The sequence below is a fragment of the Carcharodon carcharias genome, chromosome 5, assembly GCF_017639515.1.
Source record: "Carcharodon carcharias isolate sCarCar2 chromosome 5, sCarCar2.pri, whole genome shotgun sequence".
NCBI classification, from domain to species: Eukaryota; Metazoa; Chordata; class Chondrichthyes; order Lamniformes; family Lamnidae; genus Carcharodon; species Carcharodon carcharias.
In genome coordinates, this window is record NC_054471.1 from 3,762,846 (window position 1) to 3,787,299 (window position 24,454).

General features: G+C 44.0%; 1 protein-coding gene across 4 annotated transcripts in view; it reads left to right on the forward strand.

The window, feature by feature from the left end:
* Positions 1 to 24,454, forward strand: part of ypel5 (yippee-like 5) — a 36,172-nt gene that overhangs the window by 6,661 nt on the left and 5,057 nt on the right. For 2 of the 4 annotated variants that reach the window (XM_041188352.1, XM_041188353.1), the window contains one exon: positions 8,620 to 8,794. In XM_041188352.1, coding sequence (XP_041044286.1) covers positions 8,654 to 8,794 — 141 coding nt within the window. In that variant the 5' untranslated portion in view covers positions 8,620 to 8,653. Of the gene's footprint in view, positions 1 to 4,989; positions 5,051 to 5,694; positions 5,933 to 8,619; positions 8,795 to 24,454 lie in introns of those variants that run through there. The other 2 variants (XM_041188351.1, XM_041188355.1) reach the window with 2 other exon arrangements.

A 24,454-nucleotide genomic window follows, 5' to 3' on the forward strand; every position in this document is an offset into this window, starting at 1 on the left:
AATAGTGACCATAATAACAATTGAATTCTGTGTTAAATTTGAAGGAGAAAGGCCGAGAGCTGTTAAGCTTGGTTAGGTAAATAGGCTAAAAGGTTTGGCAGCAAATAAACAGTGGAAAATATTTAAACAAACAATTCAGAATGTTCAGTAGAAATAATTTCCACTGGAAAGCATAAGTTCAGTAAGAAAAGATGTATTGTGGCTTACTAAGGAGGTTAGAGGTAGTAACATTAAAAGAAGAGGCTCTTATTATGTTGCAAAGAATGACAGTAAGAGTGTGGTTTGGGGTGTCCTATAAAGCAGCAAAGGGCCACAAATACCTGGATAAAAAGTGGGGGGGGGGGAAATGAGAGTAAACTAGCGAGAGATAAAAGAACACATTGTAAGAGCTTTTATAAGCATAGAAAAAGAAGAGTAGCTACATTAAATATTGGTCACTTAGGGACAGAGAGAGGCAAAATTATCCTTGGGGAATAAGAAAATGGAAGGGACACAGTCGGAGGCACAAGTTACTTACCAGAAGTAGAGGGTAACCAAGTTGCGAATAGTGAAGAAATTAAGGTAATTAATACCAGCAAAGAAAAAGTACTGGAGAATTAAGGGACTAAAATCCAACAAATCCCCAGTACTTGATGAGCTACACTGTTGAGCTCTAAAGGAGATAAATGCAGAGATTGTGGATGTGCTAGCTATGATTTTCCAAAATTTCCTTGACTCGAGAAGAGTTCCAGAGGATTGGAAGTTAGCAAATGTATCTTTCTTCTTTCATGTGATGTGAGTTTCGCTGGCTAGACCAGCATTTATTGCCCATCCCTAATTGCCCTTGAGAAGGTGGTGGTGAGCTGCCTTCTTGAACCGCTGCAGTCCATGTGGTGTAGGTACATCCACAGTGCTCTTAGGGAGGGAGTTCCAGGATTTTGACCCAGTGACAGTGAAGGAACGGCGATATATTTCCAAGTCAGCCTGGTGAGTGACTTGGAGGGGAACTTCCAGGTGGTTATGTCCCCATCTATCTGCTGCCTTTGTTCTTCTGGATGGTAGATGTTTTTTAAAATTTATTTACAGGATGTAGGTGATGCTGGCTGGACCAGATTTATTGCCCATCCCTAATTGCCCTTGAGAAAGTGATGGTGGTGAGTTATCTTCTTGAACCGCTGCAGTCCATGTAGTGTAGGTACACCCAAGCATTGTCAGTCACCATCAATTAGTGCATTCTCCATGGCAACCAGAGTCCACTTGCCAACCAATCAGCACTCTTTTCTCATATGGTATAAAGTTGTTGCTCCCCCAACATTGGTATTCACAGCATCGCAGAATCACAAAGTGCAGAAGAGGCCCTTTGGCCCATCGAGTCTGCACTGACACGTGAGAAACACCTGACCTACCTACCTAATCCCATTTACCAGCACTTGGCCCCTAGCCTTGAATGTTATGATGTGCCAAGTGCTCATCCAGATACTTTTTAAAGGATGAGAGGCTACCCACCTCCACCACCCTCCCAGGCAGCGCATTCCAGACCCTTACCACCCTCTGGGTAAAAAAGGTTTTCCTCACAACCTCCCTAAACCTCCTGCCCCTCACCTTGAACTTATGTCCCCTCATGACTGACCCTTCAACTAAGGGGAACAATTGCTCCCTATCCACCCTGTCCATGCCCCTCATAATCTTGTACACCTCGATCAGGTCGCCCCTCAGTCTTCTCTGCTCTAACAAAAACAACCCAAGTCTATCCAACCTCTCTTCATAACTTAAATGTTTCATCCCAGCTAACATCCTGGTGAATCTCCTCTGCACCCCCTCCAGTACAATCACATCCTTCCTATAATATGGCGACCAGAACTGCACACAGTACTCCAGCTGTGGCCTCACCAAGGTTCAATACAACTCCAACATGACCTTCCTACTTTTGTAATCTATGCCTCGATTGATAAAGGCAAGTGTCCCATATGCCTTTTTCACCATCCCACTAACATGCCCCTCCGCCTTCAGAGATCTATGGACACACACACCAAAGTCCCATTGTTCCTCAGAACTTCCTAGTGTCATGCTGTTCATTGAATACTTCCTTGTCAAAATACTCCTTCCAAAGTGTATCACCTCACACTTTACAGGGTTAAATTCCGTCTGCCACTTACCTACCCATTTGACCATCCCGTCTATATCTTCCTGTAGCCCAAGACACTCAACTTCACTGTTAACCACCCAGCCAATCTTTGTGTCATCTGCAAACTTACTAATCCTACCCCCCACATAGTCATCAATGTCATTTATATAAATGACAAATAATAGGGGACCCAGCACAGATCCCTGTGGTACGCCACTGGCTTCCAGTCACTAAAGCATCCTTTTGTCATCACCCTCTGTCTCCTACAACTAAGCCAATTTTGAATCCACCTTATCAAATTACCCTGTATCCCATGTGCATTTGCCTCCTTTATTAGTCTCCCATGTGGGACTTGTCAAAGGCTTTGCTGAAATCCATATTAACTACATCAATTGTACTACCCTCATCTACACGCCTGGTCACCTCCTCAAAAAATTCCATCCAATTTGTTAGGCATGACCTCCCTCTGACAAAGCCATGCTGACTATCCCTGATCAAACCTTGCTTCTCCAAGTGGAGATAGATTCTCTCCTTCAGAATTTTCTCCAAAAGGTTCCCTACCATTGATGTGAGACTCACTGGCCTGTAATTCCCTGGCTTATCTCCACAACCCTTCTTAAATAGTGGAAACACATTAGCTGTTCTCCAGTCCTCTGGCACCTCCCCCGTGGCCAGAGAGGAATTAAAAATTTGGGTCAGAGCCCCTGCGATCTCCTCCCTTGCCTCCCTCAGCAGTCTGGGACACAAATCATCTGGACCTGGAGATTTGTCCACTTTTAAGCCTGCCAACACCTCTAATACCTTGTCACTCCCTATATCAGTTTGCTTAAGAACCTCACAGTCTCTCTCCCCGAGTTCCACACCTTCATCCTCATTCTCTTGGGTGAAGACGGATGTGAAGTATTCGTTCAACACTCTACTGATGTCCTCTGGCTCCACCCATAGATTTCCCCCTTGGTCCCTAATGGGCCCTACTCTTTCCCTGGTTATCCTCTTCCCATTGATGTACTTATAGAATATCTTGGGATTTTCCCTACTTTTACCAGCCAGAGCTTTCTCATATCCCCTCTTTGCTCTCTGAATTGCTTCCTTAAGCTCCACCCTGCACTGTCTGTACTCCACTAATGCCTCTGCTGATTTGCTCCCCTTGTACCTGCTAAAAGCTTCTCTTTTCCTTCTCATCATACCCAGAATATCTCTGGTCATCCATGGTTCTCTGGGCTTGTTACTCCTTCCTATCACCCTAGAGGGAACATGCTGAGCCTGTACCCTCCCCATTTCCTTTTTGAACACCACCACCCCCCCCCCACCACCCCGTTCCTCTGTAGATTTCCCCACAAGTAGCTGTTTCCAGTCTACCTTGGCCAGATCCTGCCTTATTTTCATTCCTTTTTCTGTCTTTGTAGTGGTTTGTTACAACTGAGTGTCTGGCTCGGCCATTTCAGAATCAACCACATTGCTGTGGGTCTGGAGTCACATGTAGGCCAGACCAGGTAAGGACAGCAGATTTCCCTCCCTAAAGGGCATTAGTGACCCAGATGGGTTTTTACAACCATCGACAATGGTTTCATGGTCATTATTAGACTTTTAATTCCAGATTTTTATTGAATTCCAATTCCACCATCTGACGTGGTGGGACTCGAACCTGGGTCCCCAGAGCATTACCCTGGGTTACTAGTCTAGCGACGATACCACCACGCCATCGCCTCCAGGATACGGGCTCCTGGAGGTGGGGGTAATATTTTAGTATGGGTGGAGGATTAGTTAACAGAAAGCAGAGAGTGAGCATAAACAGGGCTTTTTCAAGCTGTCAGGCAGTGAATCGTGGAGTGTCACAAGGATCAGTGCTGGGGCCCCAGCTATTTACAATCTGTATTAATGACCTAGATGAAGAGACAGAGAGGAATGTATCTACGTTTGCTGGTGATACCAAGCTAGGTGGAAGCTAAGCTGTGAGGAGGACACAGAGGCTGCAAAGAGATGTAGACAGGGTAAGTGAGTGGGCAACAAGGTTTCAGATGGAGTATAATGTGGGGAAGTGTGAAGTTATTCACTTTGGTCGTAAGGATAGAAAGGCAGAATATTTTTAAAAGGTGTGAAACTTGTAAGTGTTGATGCTGAAAGAGACTTGGGTGTGTTTGTACAAGGAGCACAGAGAGTTAGCAGGCAGGTGCAACAAGCAATTGGGAAGGCAAATGGTGTGTTGGCCTTTATTGCAAGGGGATTGGAGTCCAAGAATAAAGAAATCTTGCTCCAGTTGTGCAGGGTTTTGGTGAGACCACATCTGGAGTACTGTGTGCAGATTTGGTCTGTACATTTCAGGGAGGATATACTTGCATTGGAGGTGGTACAGTGAGGGTTCACTAGATTGGTCCCTGGAATGAGGGGGTGTCCTATGATGGGAGGCTGAGTGAATTGGACTTGTATTCTCTGGAGTTTAGAAGAATGAGAGACGAACTCATTGAAACCTATGAGATTCTGTAAGGTAAAAGCAAAATATTGCGGATGCTGGAAATCTGAAACAAAAACAAAATGTTGGAAAAACTCAGGTCTGACAGCATCTGTGGAGAGAGAAACAGGGTTAACGTTTCGAGTCTGTATGACTCTTCTTCAGAACTATAGAGAGAAGTAGAAATGTGATGGATTTTAATTTCTCTTCTCTTTAGCTGTAAAGAAGGGGCCATACAGATTCGAAACGCTAACTCTGTTTCTCTCTCCACAGATGCTGCCAGACCTGCTGAGATTCTGAAGGGGTTTGACAGGGTGGACACTGAGGGATTGTCTCTGCTGGTCGGGGAGTCTAAAACATGGGGACACAGTCTCAGGATGAGGGGTCGATCGTTTAGGACTGAGATGAGGAGAAATTACTTCACTCAAAGGGTTGTGAATCTTTGGAATTGTCCACCCCAGAGGGTTGTGGATGATCCATCATTGAGTACATTTAAGGTTGGGGTAGACAGATTTTTGGTGTCTCAGGGAATTAAGGGACGTGGGCAGGAAAATCAAGTTGAAGCCCAAGATCAGCCATGAACGTATTGAATGGCAGAGCAGGCTCGACTTGGCTGAATGGTTTACTTCTATTATGCCCCCTATGTCACAAAAACCCATCTGGTTCACTAATGCCCCTAAGGAGGGAAATGTGCTGTCCGTATCCGATTTGGGGAATGTTCCTGTGACAAGAGATTGAATAGACTTGGCCTATGTTCACTGGAGCTTGTCAGAAGGAGAGGTGTTCTCTGCAGATCCACAATCCACTGAGTCCTAATTTTGTACAGTAACTTCTTCCCTGATACTTTATGAAATGTTTTTTGAAAATCTAAATGCACTAACACCCTTATCCATCTTGCTAGTCACAATGTCAAAAAAAAAACTCCTTACAGATTTGTTAAATGTGATTTCCCTTTTCATAAAATCATGCTGACTCTGCTTTAATCATATTGTGATTCTCTAAGTGCTCTGTTACCACATCCCTAATGATAGGTTCCAGCATTTTCTCTGCTGCTGATGTCAGGCTCACAGGCCTGTAGCTCCCTGTTTTCTGTCTTCACTCCTTTCTTCAATGGCATTGTTACATTTACTGCTTTCCATAGGGACTGGAACAGTTCTGGAATCCAGGGAATTCTGGAAGTTCACAGCCACTGCATCCACTATCTCTGCAACCACTTCTTAAAAACCAATGATGCAGCTTACCTGGTCTGGGTTTAACCTGTCATCATCATCTCCACCTCTGTCAAATCTGCCTCGATCTCCATCTCTCCAAGGAAAACAGCCTCAGCTTCTTCAACCCAACCTTGGAGCTCAAATTCCCCCATCCCTGGAACCATTCAGGTAAACCTCCTCTGCACCCTCTCAAGGACCCTCACATCCTCCCTAGAGTGCAGTGACCAGAACTGGAAACAATATTCTAGTTGGGGCCTAACCAGAGCTTTATAAAGGTTCAGTATAACTGCCCTCCTTTTGTACTCAATGCCTCGATTAATGAGAATTGTTACGGTTCAGAAGAAAGCCATTCAGCCCATCGTGTCGGCACCGAGGTACCGTTTGCTTTGCTAATCACTGTCTCAAAAAGTCCTGCAACCTTCAAAGAATCTATGTACATGCACCCCCAGGTCACTCTGCCCCTGTCCACTCTTCAGAATTCCTCCTCATAGTGTACTGTCCAGAATTGTCCACAAGATTGTGCAAGGAGACAAACACACACTCTGAGTAAGGTGTGAGCAATGATTTCTCCAGACCACAACAGTGTCAGCATTCTCCTTATTTATGTCTTGCTTCCTGCGTTTACCCCAGCTTGTTGTGTCACTGAGCTTCCATTTCAAACTATATGAATGCCACCTGAGTACCGGATCATCAGAAACTCATGTCCCCACTTGGAGTTTGCACCGCAGACTTCACATTTAGTATCAGTGTTCAGGAACAAATCACACAGGCACACAGGGAGGGAGAGAGAGAGAGAGCGCGTGACGGGCGGAGGGAGAGAGCGCGTGACGGGCGGAGGGAGAGAGCGCGTGACGGGCGGAGGGAGAGAGCGCGTGACGGGCGGAGGGAGAGAGCGCGTGACGGGCGGAGGGAGAGAGCGCGTGACGGGCGGAGGGAGAGAGCGCGTGACGGGCGGAGGGAGAGAGCGCGTGACGGGCGGAGGGAGAGAGCGCGTGACGGGCGGAGAGAGAGAGCGCGTGACGGGCGGAGGGAGAGAGCGCGTGACGGGCGGAGGGAGTTGACGGGCAGGTGGAGGGAGAGGATGGGCATGCGGAGTCAGGGAGGATGAGGGAGTGTGTGTGACGGTGAGTGGGGGGGGTGCAGGTGGGGGGTTCCACGGAGGAAGCTGGGTTGTTAAGTGTATTCGAGACTGAGATAGACAGATTTTTAATCAGTAAGGGAATCAAGGGTTATGGGGAAAAGGCAGGAAAGTGGAGTTGAGGATTATCAGATCAGCCATGATCTCATTGAATGGTGGAGCAGATTCAGTGGGCCGAATGGCCTACTTCTGCTCTTTCGTCTTATGGTTAGAAGCAAATAGTCGTTTGGTAGTACGGAACTTTAGCATTGCTGAGAAAACAGACATGTCAAAGCTTTTTGTCTTGCACTCATCAGGACACCGCAACAGTACCAGTGCAAGGAGAAAACAACAATTTATACTCTATGAGAAGAGAGTGCTGATTGGTTGGCAAGTGGTGTTGCCATGGAGAATGCACCAGTGATGGTGACTGACAGTTAACTGCCAAGCATTGTTTAAAATCTAAACCAGACAGCTTAACCTGATTGGTCAAGGCGTTGCCCTGAGGAATGAGCCAGCGAATGGCTGTCACTTATTTTGTTTAGCTGAAATGGGTGCAATTTGTGTGCATGTTCTTTCTGTCTGCAAAGTACAGTTTAATATATGTAGCTTCCACACAGGAAAATGTGACACCCTTGTTCAAGAAAGTGTTGTCGGGCAGCCCGAGTAACTACAGACTGGTCAGTTTAACATCAGCGACGGTGAAGGTTTTAGAAACAATAATCGGGAAAAAAGTGAACCGGCACTTGGAGAGGTTTGAGTTAATGAAGGAGAGAAAAGGTGGATCTGTAAAAGACAGACTGTGCTTTACTAATCGAATTGAATTTTTTGATGATGTAACAGAGGAGGCTGATGATCAGAATCGGGTATATACTTTTCATGTGTTTTAAGAAAGCATTTGACAAAATACCGCATCAAAGGCTGGTTAACAAAATTGAGGCTCATGGAATAGCAGGGTCAGTGTCCAAATGGTTAAAAAAATGAGCCTCAGGACAGAACCCAGCACGTGGTGTGAAATGGAAGGTGATGTTCCCTCCCCATTATTAGGAGCACTGCTTTTTATGTTTTTTAACAGGGACAGGGACCTAGGGGTTTCATGCGCGTCGATCTTTCAAGGTGACAGAACATAGTGAGAGAGAGGTTAGCAAAGCAATTGGGATCTTGGGTTTCATATATAGGGGCATTGAGCACAAAAGCTGAAGCTTTATAAAGCTCTGGTTAGGCTCCAACTAGAGCATTGTGTCCGGTTCTGATCACCGCACTTTAGGAAAGATGTGGGGGTCCTTGAGAGGGTGTGGAGGAGATTTACCTGAATGGTTCCAGGGACGGCGGAATTAACTCCAAGCTTAGGTTGGAGAAGCAGGGACTTCTCCGTGGAGAGAAGGAGACTGAGGGAGATTTGATAGAGATGATGGCAGGTTTAGATAAGGGAGACAGAGAAAAGCTGTTCCCATTGGCTGATGGTACAAGGACTGGGGGACACAGATTGAAGGTTTTGGACAGGAGATGGAGGGGGAATGTGGGGAAGATCTGTTCTTACACAGTGAGTGATAATAACTGGAACTCACAGCCCATGAGGCTGATAGAAACAGAGACCAGCAATGATTTCAAAAGGAAATTGGGTGGGGAATTGAGGGAAACAAAGAGCAGGGGAATGGGATGGACTGGATTACTCTACAGGGAGCTGGCATGCTATAAATGGACCTCCCCCTGTGTCATTCTGACTTCTCTTCCATAGATCCTACTTGAGCACAATTCCAAGGCTGGGAATCATGGGCAGAATTTTCCTTGACCATATCGGAGGCACCCGACTCTTCTCCTGTGCAAATTGTGACACCATCCTGACAAATCGCTCAGAACTGATCTCCACACGCTTCACAGGAGCCACAGGAAGAGCCTTCCTCTTTAACAAGGTGAGCTGTGACAGCAACACCTTAACCAGGAATAGTAGTCTGCCGTGCCAACTCTACAATACTCGGGGATCAAACATACTGATCTCCCTGTCCTGTTCCTGTGGAGGGTCTCAGCCCAGAGTGGGGTGGGTGAGTCACTGTATCACTGTAGAGATAGTGAATGCTCAGTACAGTGAGGGGTGGGAGAGATTGGCCACTGTATAAGTGGTGAATGCTCTGTACAATGAACTGGGAGTGAGATTAGTCACTTTATAAGTGGTGAATCCTCTGTACAGTGAGGGGTGGGTGAGATTAGCCACTGTATAAATGGTGAATGCTCTGTACAGTGAGGGGTGGGAGAGATTGGCCACTGTATAAATGGTGAATGCTCTGTACAATGAGCTGGGAGTGAGATTAGTCACTTTATAAGTGGTGAATGCTCTGTACAGTGAGGGGTGGGTGAGATTAGCCATTGTATAAAAGGTGAATGCTCTGTACAGTGTGGTGTGGGTGAGATTAGTCACTGTATAAATGGTGAATGCTCTGTACAGTGAGGGGTAGTGAGATTAGTCACTGTTTAATAGTGAATCCTCTGTACAGTGAGGGGTGGGTGAGATTAGTCACTGTATAAATGGTGAATGCTCTGTACAGTGAATTGGAGGTGAGTTTAGTCACTATAAATGATGAATGCTCTGTACAGTGTGGTGTGGGTGAGATTAGTCACTGTATAAATGGTGAATGCTCTGTACAGTGAGTTGAAGGTGAGGTTAGTCACTGTATAAATGGTGAATGCTCTGTACAGTGTGGTGTGGGTGAGATTAGTCACTATAAATGGTGAATGCTCTGTACAGTGAGTTGGAGGTCAGATGAGTCAATGTATAAATGGTGAATGCTCTGTACAGTGAGGGGTGGGAGAGATTGGCCACTGTATAAATGGTGAATGCTCTGTACAATGAGCTGGGAGTGAGATTAGTCACTTTATAAGTGGTGAATGCTCTGTACAGTGAGGGGTGGGTGAGATTAGCCATTGTATAAATGGTGAATGCTCTGTACAGTGAGGGGTAGGTGAGATTAGTCACTGTTTAATAGTGAATCCTCTGTACAGTGAGGGGTGGGTGAGATTAGTCACTGTATAAATAGTGAATCTTCTGTACAGTGTGGTGTGGGTGAGATTAGTCACTGTATAAATGTTGAATGCTCTGTACAGTGAATTGGAGGTGAGATTAGTCACTGTATAAATGATGAATGCTCTGTACAGTGTGGTGTGGGTGAGATTAGTCACTGTATAAATGGTGAATGCTCTGTACAGTGAGTTGAGTTGAGATTAGTCACTGTATAAATGGTGAATGCTCTGTACAGTGTGTGGGTGAGATTAGTCACTATAAATGGTGAATGCTCTGTACAGTGAGTTGGAGGTCAGATGAGTCACTGTATAAATGGTGAATGCTCTGTACAGTGAGTTGAAGGTGAGATTAGTCACTGTATAAATGGTGAATGCTCTGTACAGTGAAGCGTGGGAGAGATTGGCCACTGTATAAATGGTGAATGATTTGTACAGTGAGGGGTGGATGAGATTAGTCACTGTTTAATAGTGAATCCTCTGTACAGTGTGGTGTGGGTGAGATTAGTCACTGTATAAATGGTGAATGCTCTGTACAGTGAGTTGAAGGTGAGATTAGTCACTGTATAAATGGTAAATGCTCTGTACAGTGTGGTGTGGGTGAGATTAGTCACTATAAATGGTGAATGCTCTGTACAGTGAGTTGGAGGTCAGATGAGTCACTGTATAAATGGTGAATGCTCTGTACAGTGAGGGGTGGGAGAGATTGGCCACTGTATAAATGGTGAATGCTCTGTACAATGAGCTGGGAGTGAGATTAGTCACTTTATAAGTGGTGAATGCTCTGTACAGTGAGGGGTGGGTGAGATTAGCCATTGTATAAATGGTGAATGCTCTGTACAGTGAGTTGGAGGTGAGATTGGTTACTGTATAAATGGTGAATGCTCTGTACAGTGAAGCGTGGGAGAGATTGGCCACTGTATAAATGGTGAATGATTTGTACAGTGAGGGGTGGATGAGATTAGTCACTGTTTAATAGTGAATCCTCTGTACCGTGAGGTATGGGTGAGATTAGTCACTGTATAAGTGGTAAATGCTCAGTACAGTGAGGGTTCGGTGAGATTAGTCACTGTATAAAAATGAATCCTCTGTACAGTGAGGGGTGGGTGAGATTAGTCACTGTCTAAATGGTGAATACTCAGTACAGTGAGGCGTGGGAGAGATTGGCCACTGTATAAATGGTGAATGCTCTGTACACTGGTGTGTGGGTGAAAATAGTCACTGTATAAATGGTGAATGCTCTGTACAGTGGCATGTGGGTGAGACTAGTCACTGTATAAGTGGTGAATGCTCTGTACAGTGAGGGGTGGGAGGGATTAGTCACTGTATAAATGGTGATTGCTCTGTACAATGAGCTGAGGGTGAGATTAGTCACTGTATAAATGGTTAATGCTCTGTACAATGAGCTGGGGGTGAGATTAGTCACTTTATAAGTGGTGAATGCTCTGTACAGTGAGGTATGGGTGAGATTAATCACTGTATCAATGGTGAATCCTCTGTACAGTGGAGGGTGGGTGAGATTAATCACTGTATCAATGGTGAATCCTCTGTACAGTGAGGGGTGCTTGAGATTAATCACTGTATCAATGGTGAATGCTCTGTACAGTGAGGTATGGGTGAGATTAATCACTGTATCAATGGTGAATCCTCTGTACAGTGAGGGATGGGTGAGATTAATCACTGTACCAATGGTGAATCCACTGTACAGTGAGGGGTGGTTGAGATTAATCACTGTATCAATGGTGAATCCTCTGTACAGTGAGGGGTGGGTGAGATTAATCACTGTATCAATGGTGAATCCTCTGTACGGTGAGGTATTGGTGAGATTAATCACTGTATCAATGGAGAATCCTCTGTAAAGTGAGGGGTGGGTGAGATTAATCACTATCAATGGTGAATCCTCTGTACAGTGAGGTGTAGGTAGGATTAATCACTGTATCAATGGTGAATCCTCTGTACAGTGAGGTATGGGTGAGATTAGTCACTGTATCAATGGTGAATCCTCTGTACAGTGAGGTATGGATGAGATTAGTCACTGTATCAATGGTGAATCCTCCGCACAGTGAGGTATGAGTGAGATTAATCACTATAAATGGTGAACCCTCTGTACAGTAAGGTATGGGTGAGATTAACCACTGTATCAATGGTGAATCCTCTGTACAGTGAGGTATGGGTGAGATTAGTCACTGTATCAATGGTGAATCCTCTGTACAGTGAGAGGTGGGTGAGATTAATCACTGTATCAATGGTGAATCCACTGTACAGTGAGGGGTGGTTGAGATTAATCACTGTATCAATGGTGAATCCTCTGTACAGTGAGGGGTGGGTGAGATTAATCACTGTATCAATGGTGAATCCTCTGTACAGTGAGGGGTGGGTGAGATTAGTCACTGTATCAATGGTGAATCCTCTGTACAGTGAGGGGTGGGTGAGATTAATCACTGTATCAATGGTGAATCCTCTGTACAGTGAGGTATGGGTGAGATTAATCATTGTATCAATGGTGAATCCTCTGTACAATGAGGTATGGGTGAGATTAATCACTATCAATGGTGAATCCTCTGTACAGTGAGGTATTGGTGACATTAATCACTATCAATGGAGAATCCTCTGTACAGTGAGGGGTGGGTGAGATTAATCACTATCAATGGTGAATCCTCTGTACAGTGAGGTGTGGGTAGGATTAATCACTGTATAAATGGTGAATCCTCTGTACAGTGAGGTATGGGTGAGATTAGTCACTGTATCAATGGTGAATCCTCTGTACAGTGAGGTATGGGTGAGCTTAATCATTGTATTAATGGTGAATCCTCTGTACAATGAGGTATGGGTGAGATTAATCACTATCAATGGTGAATCCTCTGTTCAATGAGGTGTGGGTGAGATTAATCACTGTATCAATGGTGAATCCTCTGTACAGTGAGGTGTGTGTGAGATTAATCACTGTATCAATGGTGAATCCTCTGTACAGTGAGGTGTGGGTGAGATTAGTCACTGTATCAATGGTGAATCCTCTGTACAGTGAGGGGTGGGTGAGATTAATCACTGTATCAATGGTGAATCCTCTGTACAGTGAGGTATGGGTGAGATTAATCACTGTATAAATGGTGAATCCTCTGTACAGTGAGGTATGGGTGAGATTAATCACTGTATCAATGGTGAACCCTCTGTACAGTGAGGGGTGGGTGAGATTAATCACTATCAATGGCGAACCCTCTGTACAGTGAGGTTTGGGTGAGATTAATCACTGTAACAACGGTGAATCCTCTGTACAGTGAGGTATGGGTGAGATTAATCACTGTATCAATGGTGAATCCTCTGTACAGTGAGGTATGAGTGAGCTTAATCATTGTATCAGTGGTGAATCCTCTGTACAGTGAGGTATGGGTGAGATTAGTCACTGTATCAATGGTGAATCCTCTGTACAGTGAGGTATGGGTGAGATTAGTCACTGTATCAATGGTGAATCCTCTGTACAGTGAGGTATGGGTGAGATTAATCACTATCAATGGTGAATCCTCTGTACAGTGAGGTATGGGTGAGATTAATCACTATCAATGGTGAATCCACTGTACAGTGAGGGGTGGGTGAGATTAATCACTATCAATGGTGAATCCTCTGTACAGTGAGGGGTGGGTGAGATTAATCACTGTATTAATGGTGAATCCTCTGTACAGTGAGGTGTGGGTGAGATTAATCACTGTAACAACGGTGAATCCTCTGTACAGTGCGGTATGGGTGAGATTAATCACTGTATCCATGGTGAATCCTCTGTACAGTGAGGTATGAGTGAGCTTAATCATTGTATCAGTGGTGAATCCTCTGTACAGTGAGGTATGGGTGAGATTAGTCACTCAATGGTGAATCCTCTGTACAGTGAGGTATGGGTGAGATTAATCACTATCAATGGTGAACCCTCTGTACAGTGAGGTATGGGTGAGATTAACCACTGTATCAATGGTGAATCCTCTGTACAGTGAGGTATGGGTGAGATTAGTCACTGTATCAATGGTGAATCCTCTGTACAGTGAGGGGTGGGTGAGATTAATCACTGTATCAATGGTGAACCCTCTGTACAGTGAGGTATGGGTGAGATTAACCACTGTATCAATGGTGAATCCTCTGTACAGTGAGGTATGGGTGAGATTAGTCACTGTATCAATGGTGAATCCTCTGTACAGTGAGGGGTGGGTGAGATTAATCATTGTATCAATGGTGAACTCTCTGTACAGTGAGGTGTGGGTGAGATTAATCACTGTATCAATGGTGAATCCTCTGTACAGTGAGGTGTGGGTGAGATTAGTCACTGTATCAATGGTGAATCCTCTGTACAGTGAGGGGTGGGTGAGATTAAGCACTGTATCAATGGTGAATCCTCTGTACAGTGAGGTATGGGTGAGATTAATCACTGTATCTATGGTGAACCCTCTGTACAGTGAGGTGTGGGTGAGATTAATCACTGTATCAATGGTGAATCCTCTGTACAGTGAGGTATGAGTGAGCTTAATCATTGTATCAGTGGTGAATCCTCTGTACAGTGAGGTATGGGTGAGATTAGTCACTGTCAATGGTGAATCCTCTGTACAGTGAGGTATGGGTGAGATTAATCACTATCAATGGTGAACCCTCTGTACAGTGAGGTATGGGTGAGATTAACCACTGTATCAATGGTGAATCCTCTGTACAGTGAGGTATGGGTGAGATTAGTCACTGTATCAATGGTGAATCCTCTGTACAGTGAGGGGTGGGTGAGATTAATCACTGTATCAATGGTGAACCCTCTGTACAGTGAGGTATGGGTGAGATTAGTCACTGTATCAATGGTGAATCCTCTGTACAGTGAGGGGTGGGTGAGATTAATCACTGTATCAATGGTGAACCCTCTGTACAGTGAGGTATGGGTGAGATTAACCACTGTATCAATGGTGAATCCTCTGTACAGTGAGGTATGGGTGAGATTAGTCACTGTATCAATGGTGAATCCTCTGTACAGTGAGGGGTGGGTGAGATTAATCATTGTATCAATGGTGAACTCTCTGTACAGTGAGGTGTGGGTGAGATTAATCACTGTATCAATGGTGAATCCTCTGTACAGTGAGGTGTGGGTGAGATTAGTCACTGTATCAATGGTGAATCCTCTGTACAGTGAGGGGTGGGTGAGATTAAGCACTGTATCAATGGTGAATCCTCTGTACAGTGAGGTATGGGTGAGATTAATCACTGTATCTATGGTGAACCCTCTGTACAGTGAGGTGTGGGTGAGATTAATCACTGTATCAATGGTGAATCCTCTGTACAGTGAGGTGTGGGTGAGATTAGTCACTGTATCAATGGTGAATCCTCTGTACAGTGAGGGGTGGGTGAGATTAAGCACTGTATCAATGGTGAATCCTCTGTACAGTGAGGTATGGGTGAGATTAATCACTGTATAAATGGTGAATCCTCTGTACAGTGAGGTATAGGTGAGATTAATCACTGTATCAATGGTGAACCCTCTTTACAGTGAGGTATGGGTGAGATTAATCACTATCAATGGTGAATCCACTGTACAGTGATGTATGGGTGAGATTAGTCACTGTATCAATGGTGAATCCTCTCTACAGTGAGGGGTGGGTGAGATTAGTCACTGTATCAATGGTGAATCTTCTGTACAGTGAGCTATTGGTGAGAATAATCACTGTATCAATGGTGAATCCTCTGTACAGTGAGGTATGGGTGAGATTAGTCACTGTATCAATGGTGAATCCTCTGTACAGTGAGGTATGGGTGAGATTAATCACTGTATCAATGGTGAATCCTCTGTACAGTGAGGTATGGGTGAGATTAGTCACTGTATCAATGGTGAATCCTCTGTACAGTGAGGGGTGGGTGAGATTAGTCACTGTATCAATGGTGAATCCTCTGTACAGTGAGGTATGGCTGAGATTAATCACTGTATCAATGGTGAATCCTCTGTACAGTGTGGTATGGGTGAGATTAATCACTGTATAAATGGTGAATCCTCTGTACTGTGAGGTTTGGGTGAGATTAATCACTCTCAATGGTGAATCCTCCATTCAGTGAGGTGTGGGTGAGATTAGTCACCGTATCAATGGTGAATCCTCTGTACAGTGAGGTATGGGTGAGATTAGTCACTGTCTCAATGGTGAATCCTCTGTACAGTGAGGTATGAGTGAGCTTAATCATTGTATCAGTGGTGAATCCTCTGTACAGTGAGGTATGGGTGAGATTAGTCACTGTATCAATGGTGAACCCTCTGTACAGTGAGGTATGGGTGAGATTAATCACTGTCATTGGTGAATCCACTTTACAGTGAGCTATGGGTGAGATTAATCACTGTCTAAATGGTGAATCCTCTGTACAGTGAGGTATGGGTGAGTTTAATCACTGTTTAAATGGTGGATCCTCTGTACAGTGAGGTATGGGTGAGATTAATCACTATCAATGGTGAATCCTCTGTTCAGTGAGGTGCGGGTGGGATTAATTACTGTATCGATGGTGAATCCTCTGTACAGTGAGGGGTGGGTGAGATTAATCACTGTATCAATGGAGAATCCTCTGTACAGTGATGTATGGGTGAGATTATTCACTGTATCAATGGTGAATCCTCTGTACAGTGAGGTATGGGTGAGATTAATCATTGTATCAATGGTGAATCCTCTGTACAGTGAGGTATGGATGAGATTAGTCACTATCAATGGTGAATCCTCTGTACAGTGAGGGGTGGTTGAGATTAATCACTGTATCAATGTTGAATCCTCTGTACAGTGAGGGGTGGCTGAGATTAATCACTGTATTAATGGTGAATCCTCTGTACAGTGAGGGGTGGGTGAGATTAATCACTATCAATGGTGAATCCTCTGTACAGTGAGGTATGGGTGAGATTAGTCACTGTATCAATGGTGAATCCTCTGTACAGTGAGGGGTGGGTGAGATTAGTCACTGTATCAATGGTGAATCCTCTGTACAGTGAGGTATGGGTGAGATTAGTCACTGTATCAATGGTGAATCATCTGTACAGTGACGGGTGGGTGAGATTAGTCACTGTATCAATGGTGAATCTTCTGTACAGTGAGGTATTTGTGAGAATAATCACTGTATCAATGGTGAATCCTCTGTACAGTGAGGTATGGGTGAGATTAGTCACTGTATCAATGGTGAATCCTCTGTACAGTGAGGGGTGGGTGAGATTAGTCACTGTATCAATTGTGAATCCTCTGTAGTGAGGTATGGCTGAGATTAATCACTGTATCAATGGTGAATCCTCTGTGCAGTGAGGTATGGGCGAGATTAATCACTGTATCAATGGTGAATCCTCTGTACAGTGAGGTATGGGTGAGATTAATCATTGTATCAATGGTGAATCCTGTGTACTGTGAGGTTTGGGTGAGATTAATCACTATCAATGGTGAATCCTCTGTTCAGTGAGGTGTGGGTGAGATTAATCACTGTATTAATGGTGGATCCTCTGTACAGTGAGGTATGGGTGAGATTAATCACTATCAATGGTGAATCCTCTGTTCAGTGAGGTGTGGGTGGGATTAATCACTGTATCGATGGTGAATCCTCTGTACAGTGAGGGGTGGGTGAGATTAATCACTGTATCAATGGTGAATCCTCTGTACAGTGATTGGTGGGTGAGATTAATCACTGTATCAATGGTTAATCCTCATTACAGTGAGGTGTGGGTGAGATTAATCAATGTATCAATGGTGAATCCTCTGTACAGTGAAGTATTGGTGAGATTAATCACTGTATCAATGGTGAATCCTCTGTACAGTGAGGGGTGGGTGAGATTATTCACTGTATCAACGGTGAATCCTCTACAGTGAGGGGTGGTTGAGATTAATCGCTGTATCAATGTTGAATCCTCTGTACAGTGAGGGGTGGCTGAGATTAATCACTGTATTAATGGTGAATCCTCTGTACAGTGAGGGGTGGGTGAGATTAATCACTATCAATGATGAATCCTCTGTACAGTGAGGTATGGGTGAGATTAGTCACTGTATCAATGGTGAATCCTCTGTACAGTGAGGGGTGGGTGAGATTAGTCACTATCAATGGTGAATCCTCTGTACAGTGAGGTATGGGTGAGATTACTCACTGTATCAATGGTGAATCATCTGTACAGTGAGGGGTGGGTGAGATTAGTCACTGTATCAATGGTTAATCTTCTGTACAGTGAGGTATTTGTGAGAATAATCACTATCAATGGTGAATCCTCTGTACAGTGAGGTATGGGTGAGATTAGTCACTGTATCAATGGTGAATCCTCTGTCCAGTGAGGGGTGGGTGAGATTAGTCACTGTATCAATGGTGAATCCTCTGTACAGTGAGGTATGGCTGAGATTAATCACTGTATCAATGGTGAATCCTCTGTGCAGTGAGGTATGGGTGAGATTAATCACTGTACAAATGGTGAATCCTCTGTACAGTGAGGTATGGGTGAGATTAATCATTGTATCAATGGTGAATCCTGTGTACTGTGAGGTTTGGGTGAGATTAATCACTATCAATGGTGAATCCTCTGTTCAGTGAGGTGTGGGTGAGATTAATCACTGTATTAATGGTGGATCCTCTGTACAGTGAGGTATGGGTGAGATTAATCACTATCAATGGTGAATCCTCTGTTCAGTGAGGTGTGGGTGGGATTAATCACTGTAACGATGGTGAATCCTCTGTACAGTGAGGGGTGGGTGAGATTAATCACTGTATCAATGGTGAATCCTCTGTACAGTGAGGTGTGGGTGAGATTAGTCACTGTATCAATGGTGAATCCTCTGTACAGTGAGGGGTGGGTGAGATTAATCACTGTATCAATGGTGAATCCTCTGTACAGTGAGGTATGGGTGAGATTAATCACTGTATAAATGGTGAATCCTCTGTACAGTGAGGTATGGGTGAGATTAATCACTGTATCAATGGTGAACCCTCTGTACAGTGAGGGATGGGTGAGATTAATCACTATCAATGGCGAACCCTCTGTACAGTGAGGTTTGGGTGAGATTAATCACTGTAACAACGGTGAATCCTCTGTACAGTGAGGTATGGGTGAGATTAATCACTGTATCAATGGTGAATCCTCTGTACAGTGAGGTATGAGTGAGCTTAATCATTGTATCAGTGGTGAATCCTCTGTACAGTGAGGTATGGGTGAGATTAGTCACTGTATCAATGGTGAATCCTCTGTACAGTGAGGTATGGGTGAGATTAGTCACTGTATCAATGGTGAATCCTCTGTACAGTGAGGTATGGGTGAGATTAATCACTATCAATGGTGAATCCTCTGTACAGTGAGGTATGGGTGAGATTAATCACTATCAATGGTGAATCCACTGTACAGTGAGGGGTGGGTGAGATTAATCACTATCAATGGTGAATCCTCTGTACAGTGAGGGGTGGGTGAGATTAATCACTGTATTAATGGTGAATCCTCTGTACAGTGAGGGGTGGGTGAGATTAATCACTGTATCAATGGTGAACCCTCTGTACAGTGAGGTGTGGGTGAGATTAATCACTGTAACAACGGTGAATCCTCTGTACAGTGCGGTATGGGTGAGATTAATCACTGTATCCATGGTGAATCCTCTGTACAGTGAGGTATGAGTGAGCTTAATCATTGTATCAGTGGTGAATCCTCTGTACAGTGAGGTATGGGTGAGATTAGTCACTGTCAATGGTGAATCCTCTGTACAGTGAGGTATGGGTGAGATTAATCACTATCAATGGTGAACCCTCTGTACAGTGAGGTATGGGTGAGATTAACCACTGTATCAATGGTGAATCCTCTGTACAGTGAGGTATGGGTGAGATTAGTCACTGTATCAATGGTGAATCCTCTGTACAGTGAGGGGTGGGTGAGATTAATCACTGTATCAATGGTGAACCCTCTGTACAGTGAGGTATGGGTGAGATTAACCACTGTATCAATGGTGAATCCTCTGTACAGTGAGGTATGGGTGAGATTAGTCACTGTATCAATGGTGAATCCTCTGTACAGTGAGGGGTGGGTGAGATTAATCATTGTATCAATGGTGAACTCTCTGTACAGTGAGGTGTGGGTGAGATTAGTCACTGTATCAATGGTGAATCCTCTGTACAGTGAGGGGTGGGTGAGATTAAGCACTGTATCAATGGTGAATCCTCTGTACAGTGAGGTATGGGTGAGATTAATCACTGTATCTATGGTGAACCCTCTGTACAGTGAGGTGTGGGTGAGATTAATCACTGTATCAATGGTGAATCCTCTGTACAGTGAGGTGTGGGTGAGATTAGTCACTGTATCAATGGTGAATCCTCTGTACAGTGAGGGGTGGGTGAGATTAAGCACTGTATCAATGGTGAATCCTCTGTACAGTGAGGTATGGGTGAGATTAATCACTGTAGAAATGGTGAATCCTCTGTACAGTGAGGTATAGGTGAGATTAATCACTGTATCAATGGTGAACCCTCTTTACAGTGAGGTATGGGTGAGATTAATCACTATCAATGGTGAATCCACTGTACAGTGATGTATGGGTGAGATTAGTCACTGTATCAATGGTGAATCCTCTCTACAGTGAGGGGTGGGTGAGATTAGTCACTGTATCAATGGTGAATCTTCTGTACAGTGAGCTATTGGTGAGAATAATCACTGTATCAATGGTGAATCCTCTGTACAGTGAGGTATGGGTGAGATTAGTCACTGTATCAATGGTGAATCCTCTGTACAGTGAGGTATGGGTGAGATTAATCACTGTATCAATGGTGAATCCTCTGTACAGTGAGGGGTGGGTGAGATTAATCACTGTATCAATGGTGAATCCTCTGTACAGTGAGGTATGGGTGAGATTAATCACTGTATAAATGGTGAATCCTCTGTACAGTGAGGTATGGGTGAGATTAATCACTGTATCAATGGTGAACCCTCTGTACAGTGAGGGGTGGGTGAGATTAATCACTATCAATGGCGAACCCTCTGTACAGTGAGGTTTGGGTGAGATTAATCACTGTAACAACGGTGAATCCTCTGTACAGTGAGGTATGGGTGAGATTAATCACTGTATCAATGGTGAATCCTCTGTACAGTGAGGTATGAGTGAGCTTAATCATTGTATCAGTGGTGAATCCTCTGTACAGTGAGGTATGGGTGAGATTAGTCACTGTATCAATGGTGAATCCTCTGTACAGTGAGGTATGGGTGAGATTAGTCACTGTATCAATGGTGAATCCTCTGTACAGTGAGGTATGGGTGAGATTAATCACTATCAATGGTGAATCCTCTGTACAGTGAGGTATGGGTGAGATTAATCACTATCAATGGTGAATCCACTGTACAGTGAGGTATGGGTGAGATTAATCACTATCAATGGTGAATCCTCTGTACAGTGAGGGGTGGGTGAGATTAATCACTGTATTAATGGTGAATCCTCTGTACAGTGAGGGGTGGGTGAGATTAATCACTGTATCAATGGTGAACCCTCTGTACAGTGAGGTGTGGGTGAGATTAATCGCTGTAACAACGGTGAATCCTCTGTACAGTGCGGTATGGGTGAGATTAATCACTGTATCCATGGTGAATCCTCTGTACAGTGAGGTATGAGTGAGCTTAATCATTGTATCAGTGGTGAATCCTCTGTACAGTGAGGTATGGGTGAGATTAGTCACTGTCAATGGTGAATCCTCTGTACAGTGAGGTATGGGTGAGATTAATCACTATCAATGGTGAACCCTCTGTACAGTGAGGTATGGGTGAGATTAACCACTGTATCAATGGTGAATCCTCTGTACAGTGAGGTATGGGTGAGATTAGTCACTGTATCAATGGTGAATCCTCTGTACAGTGAGGGGTGGGTGAGATTAATCACTGTATCAATGGTGAACCCTCTGTACAGTGAGGTATGGGTGAGATTAACCACTGTATCAATGGTGAATCCTCTGTACAGTGAGGTATGGGTGAGATTAGTCACTGTATCAATGGTGAATCCTCTGTACAGTGAGGGGTGGGTGAGATTAATCATTGTATCAATGGTGAACTCTCTGTACAGTGAGGTGTGGGTGAGATTAATCACTGTATCAATGGTGAATCCTCTGTACAGTGAGGTGTGGGTGAGATTAGTCACTGTATCAATGGTGAATCCTCTGTACAGTGAGGGGTGGGTGAGATTAAGCACTGTATCAATGGTGAATCCTCTGTACAGTGAGGTATGGGTGAGATTAATCACTGTATCTATGGTGAACCCTCTGTACAGTGAGGTGTGGGTGAGATTAATCACTGTATCAATGGTGAATCCTCTGTACAGTGAGGTGTGGGTGAGATTAGTCACTGTATCAATGGTGAATCCTCTGTACAGTGAGGGGTGGGTGAGATTAAGCACTGTATCAATGGTGAATCCTCTGTACAGTGAGGTATGGGTGAGATTAATCACTGTATAAATGGTGAATCCTCTGTACAGTGAGGTATAGGTGAGATTAATCACTGTATCAATGGTGAACCCTCTTTACAGTGAGGTATGGGTGAGATTAATCACTATCAATGGTGAATCCACTGTACAGTGATGTATGGGTGAGATTAGTCACTGTATCAATGGTGAATCCTCTCTACAGTGAGGGGTGGGTGAGATTAGTCACTGTATCAATGGTGAATCTTCTGTACAGTGAGCTATTGGTGAGAATAATCACTGTATCAATGGTGAATCCTCTTACAGTGAGGTATGGGTGAGATTAGTCACTGTATCAATGGTGAATCCTCTGTACAGTGAGGTATGGGTGAGATTAATCACTGTATCAATGGTGAATCCTCTGTACAGTGTGGTATGGGTGAGATTAGTCACTGTATCAATGGTGAATCCTCTGTACAGTGAGGGGTGGGTGAGATTAGTCACTGTATCAATGGTGAATCCTCTGTACAGTGAGGTATGGCTGAGATTAATCACTGTATCAATGGTGAATCCTCTGTACAGTGTGGTATGGGTGAGATTAATCACTGTATAAATGGTGAATCCTCTGTACTGTGAGGTTTGGGTGAGATTAATCACTCTCAATGGTGAATCCTCCGTTCAGTGAGGTGTGGGTGAGATTAATCACTGTATCAATGGTGGATCCTCTGTACAGTGAGGTGTGGGTGAGATTAGTCACCGTATCAATGGTGAATCCTCTGTACAGTGAGGGGTGGGTGAGATTAATCACTGTATCAATGGTGAATCCTCTGTACAGTGAGGTGTGGGTGAGATTAGTCACTGTATCAATGGTGAATCCTCTGTACAGTGATGTATGGGTGAGATTATTCACTGTATCAATGGTGAATCCTCTGTGCAGTGAGGTATGAGTGAGATTAATCATTGTATCAATGGTGAATCCTCTGTATAGTGAGGTATGGGCGAGATTAATCACTGTATCAATGGTGAATCCTCTGTACAGTGAGGTATGTGTGAGATTAATCACTGTATCAATGGTGAATCCTCTGTACAGTGAGGTATGGGTGAGATTAATCACTGTATCAATGGTGAATCCTCTGTACAGTGAGGGGTGGGTGAGATTAATCACTGTATCAATGGTGAACCCTCTGTACAGTGAGGTATGGGTGAGATTAATCACTGTGTCAATGGTGAATCCTCTGTACAATGAGGTATGGGTGAGATTAGTCACTGTATCAATGGTGGATCCTCTGTACAGTGAGGTATGGGTGAGATTAGTCACTGTATCAATGGTGGATCCTCTGTACAGTGAGGGGTGGGTGAGATTAGTCACCGTATCAATGGTGAATCCTCTGTACAGTGAGGTATGGGTGAGATTAGTCACTGTATCAATGGTGGATCCTCTGTACAGTGAGGGGTGATGAGATTAATCACTGTATCAATGGTGGATCCTCTGTGCTGTGAGGGGTGACCAATGCAGTTGGTAAAGGCTGAGCTGTCTTATATCCCAGAGGGAAACTTTAGACTTTAAACATCTGTCATAACCTATATTTTCAATGGTTATGTTTTAATTTGTATCTCTAAATTCCGAAATAAGACCACCAGTTCTTGAGAGGTTTTTAGATCAAACTAAATGAGACATTTTTTAATTTACAACAAATTAAACATACACATGGCTACAAATTATTAATATCATAACTTTTAACAAATTCCCAAATTTATCTCCACTCAGGCAACAATAACCAAAAGACTGAAACACACCAGGCAAAGCATTTTCCAGCTTCTGAATTTGAAATGAGGTTCCTTTTAATTGGGTTCCTTTGCAGACAGTTGTAGGTTTACAGCTGCTTAGATATTACACACCTCTGACTTCACACACAAAACCCTCTCAGGTTAAAGTCAGCCGTTCTCTTTAAATGTAAATTCTCATTGAATCACCAGGTCCTTTGAACTCCACCTCTTCTAACAATAAAACCCCTTTCATAATGCCAATTTTATTAGTAATATAATCATTGCTTGGTGTCTCCCAGCTAAGTGCAAGATTTCACTCCCACTCTTGAATGCTCTATTCAACAAAATGCAAATGTACCCTCTACCTCTGTTTACAGCTCAAAACAACTATACTGCAAAGCACCCAGACTAACTGGCTTTAATCCAGTTAAGACA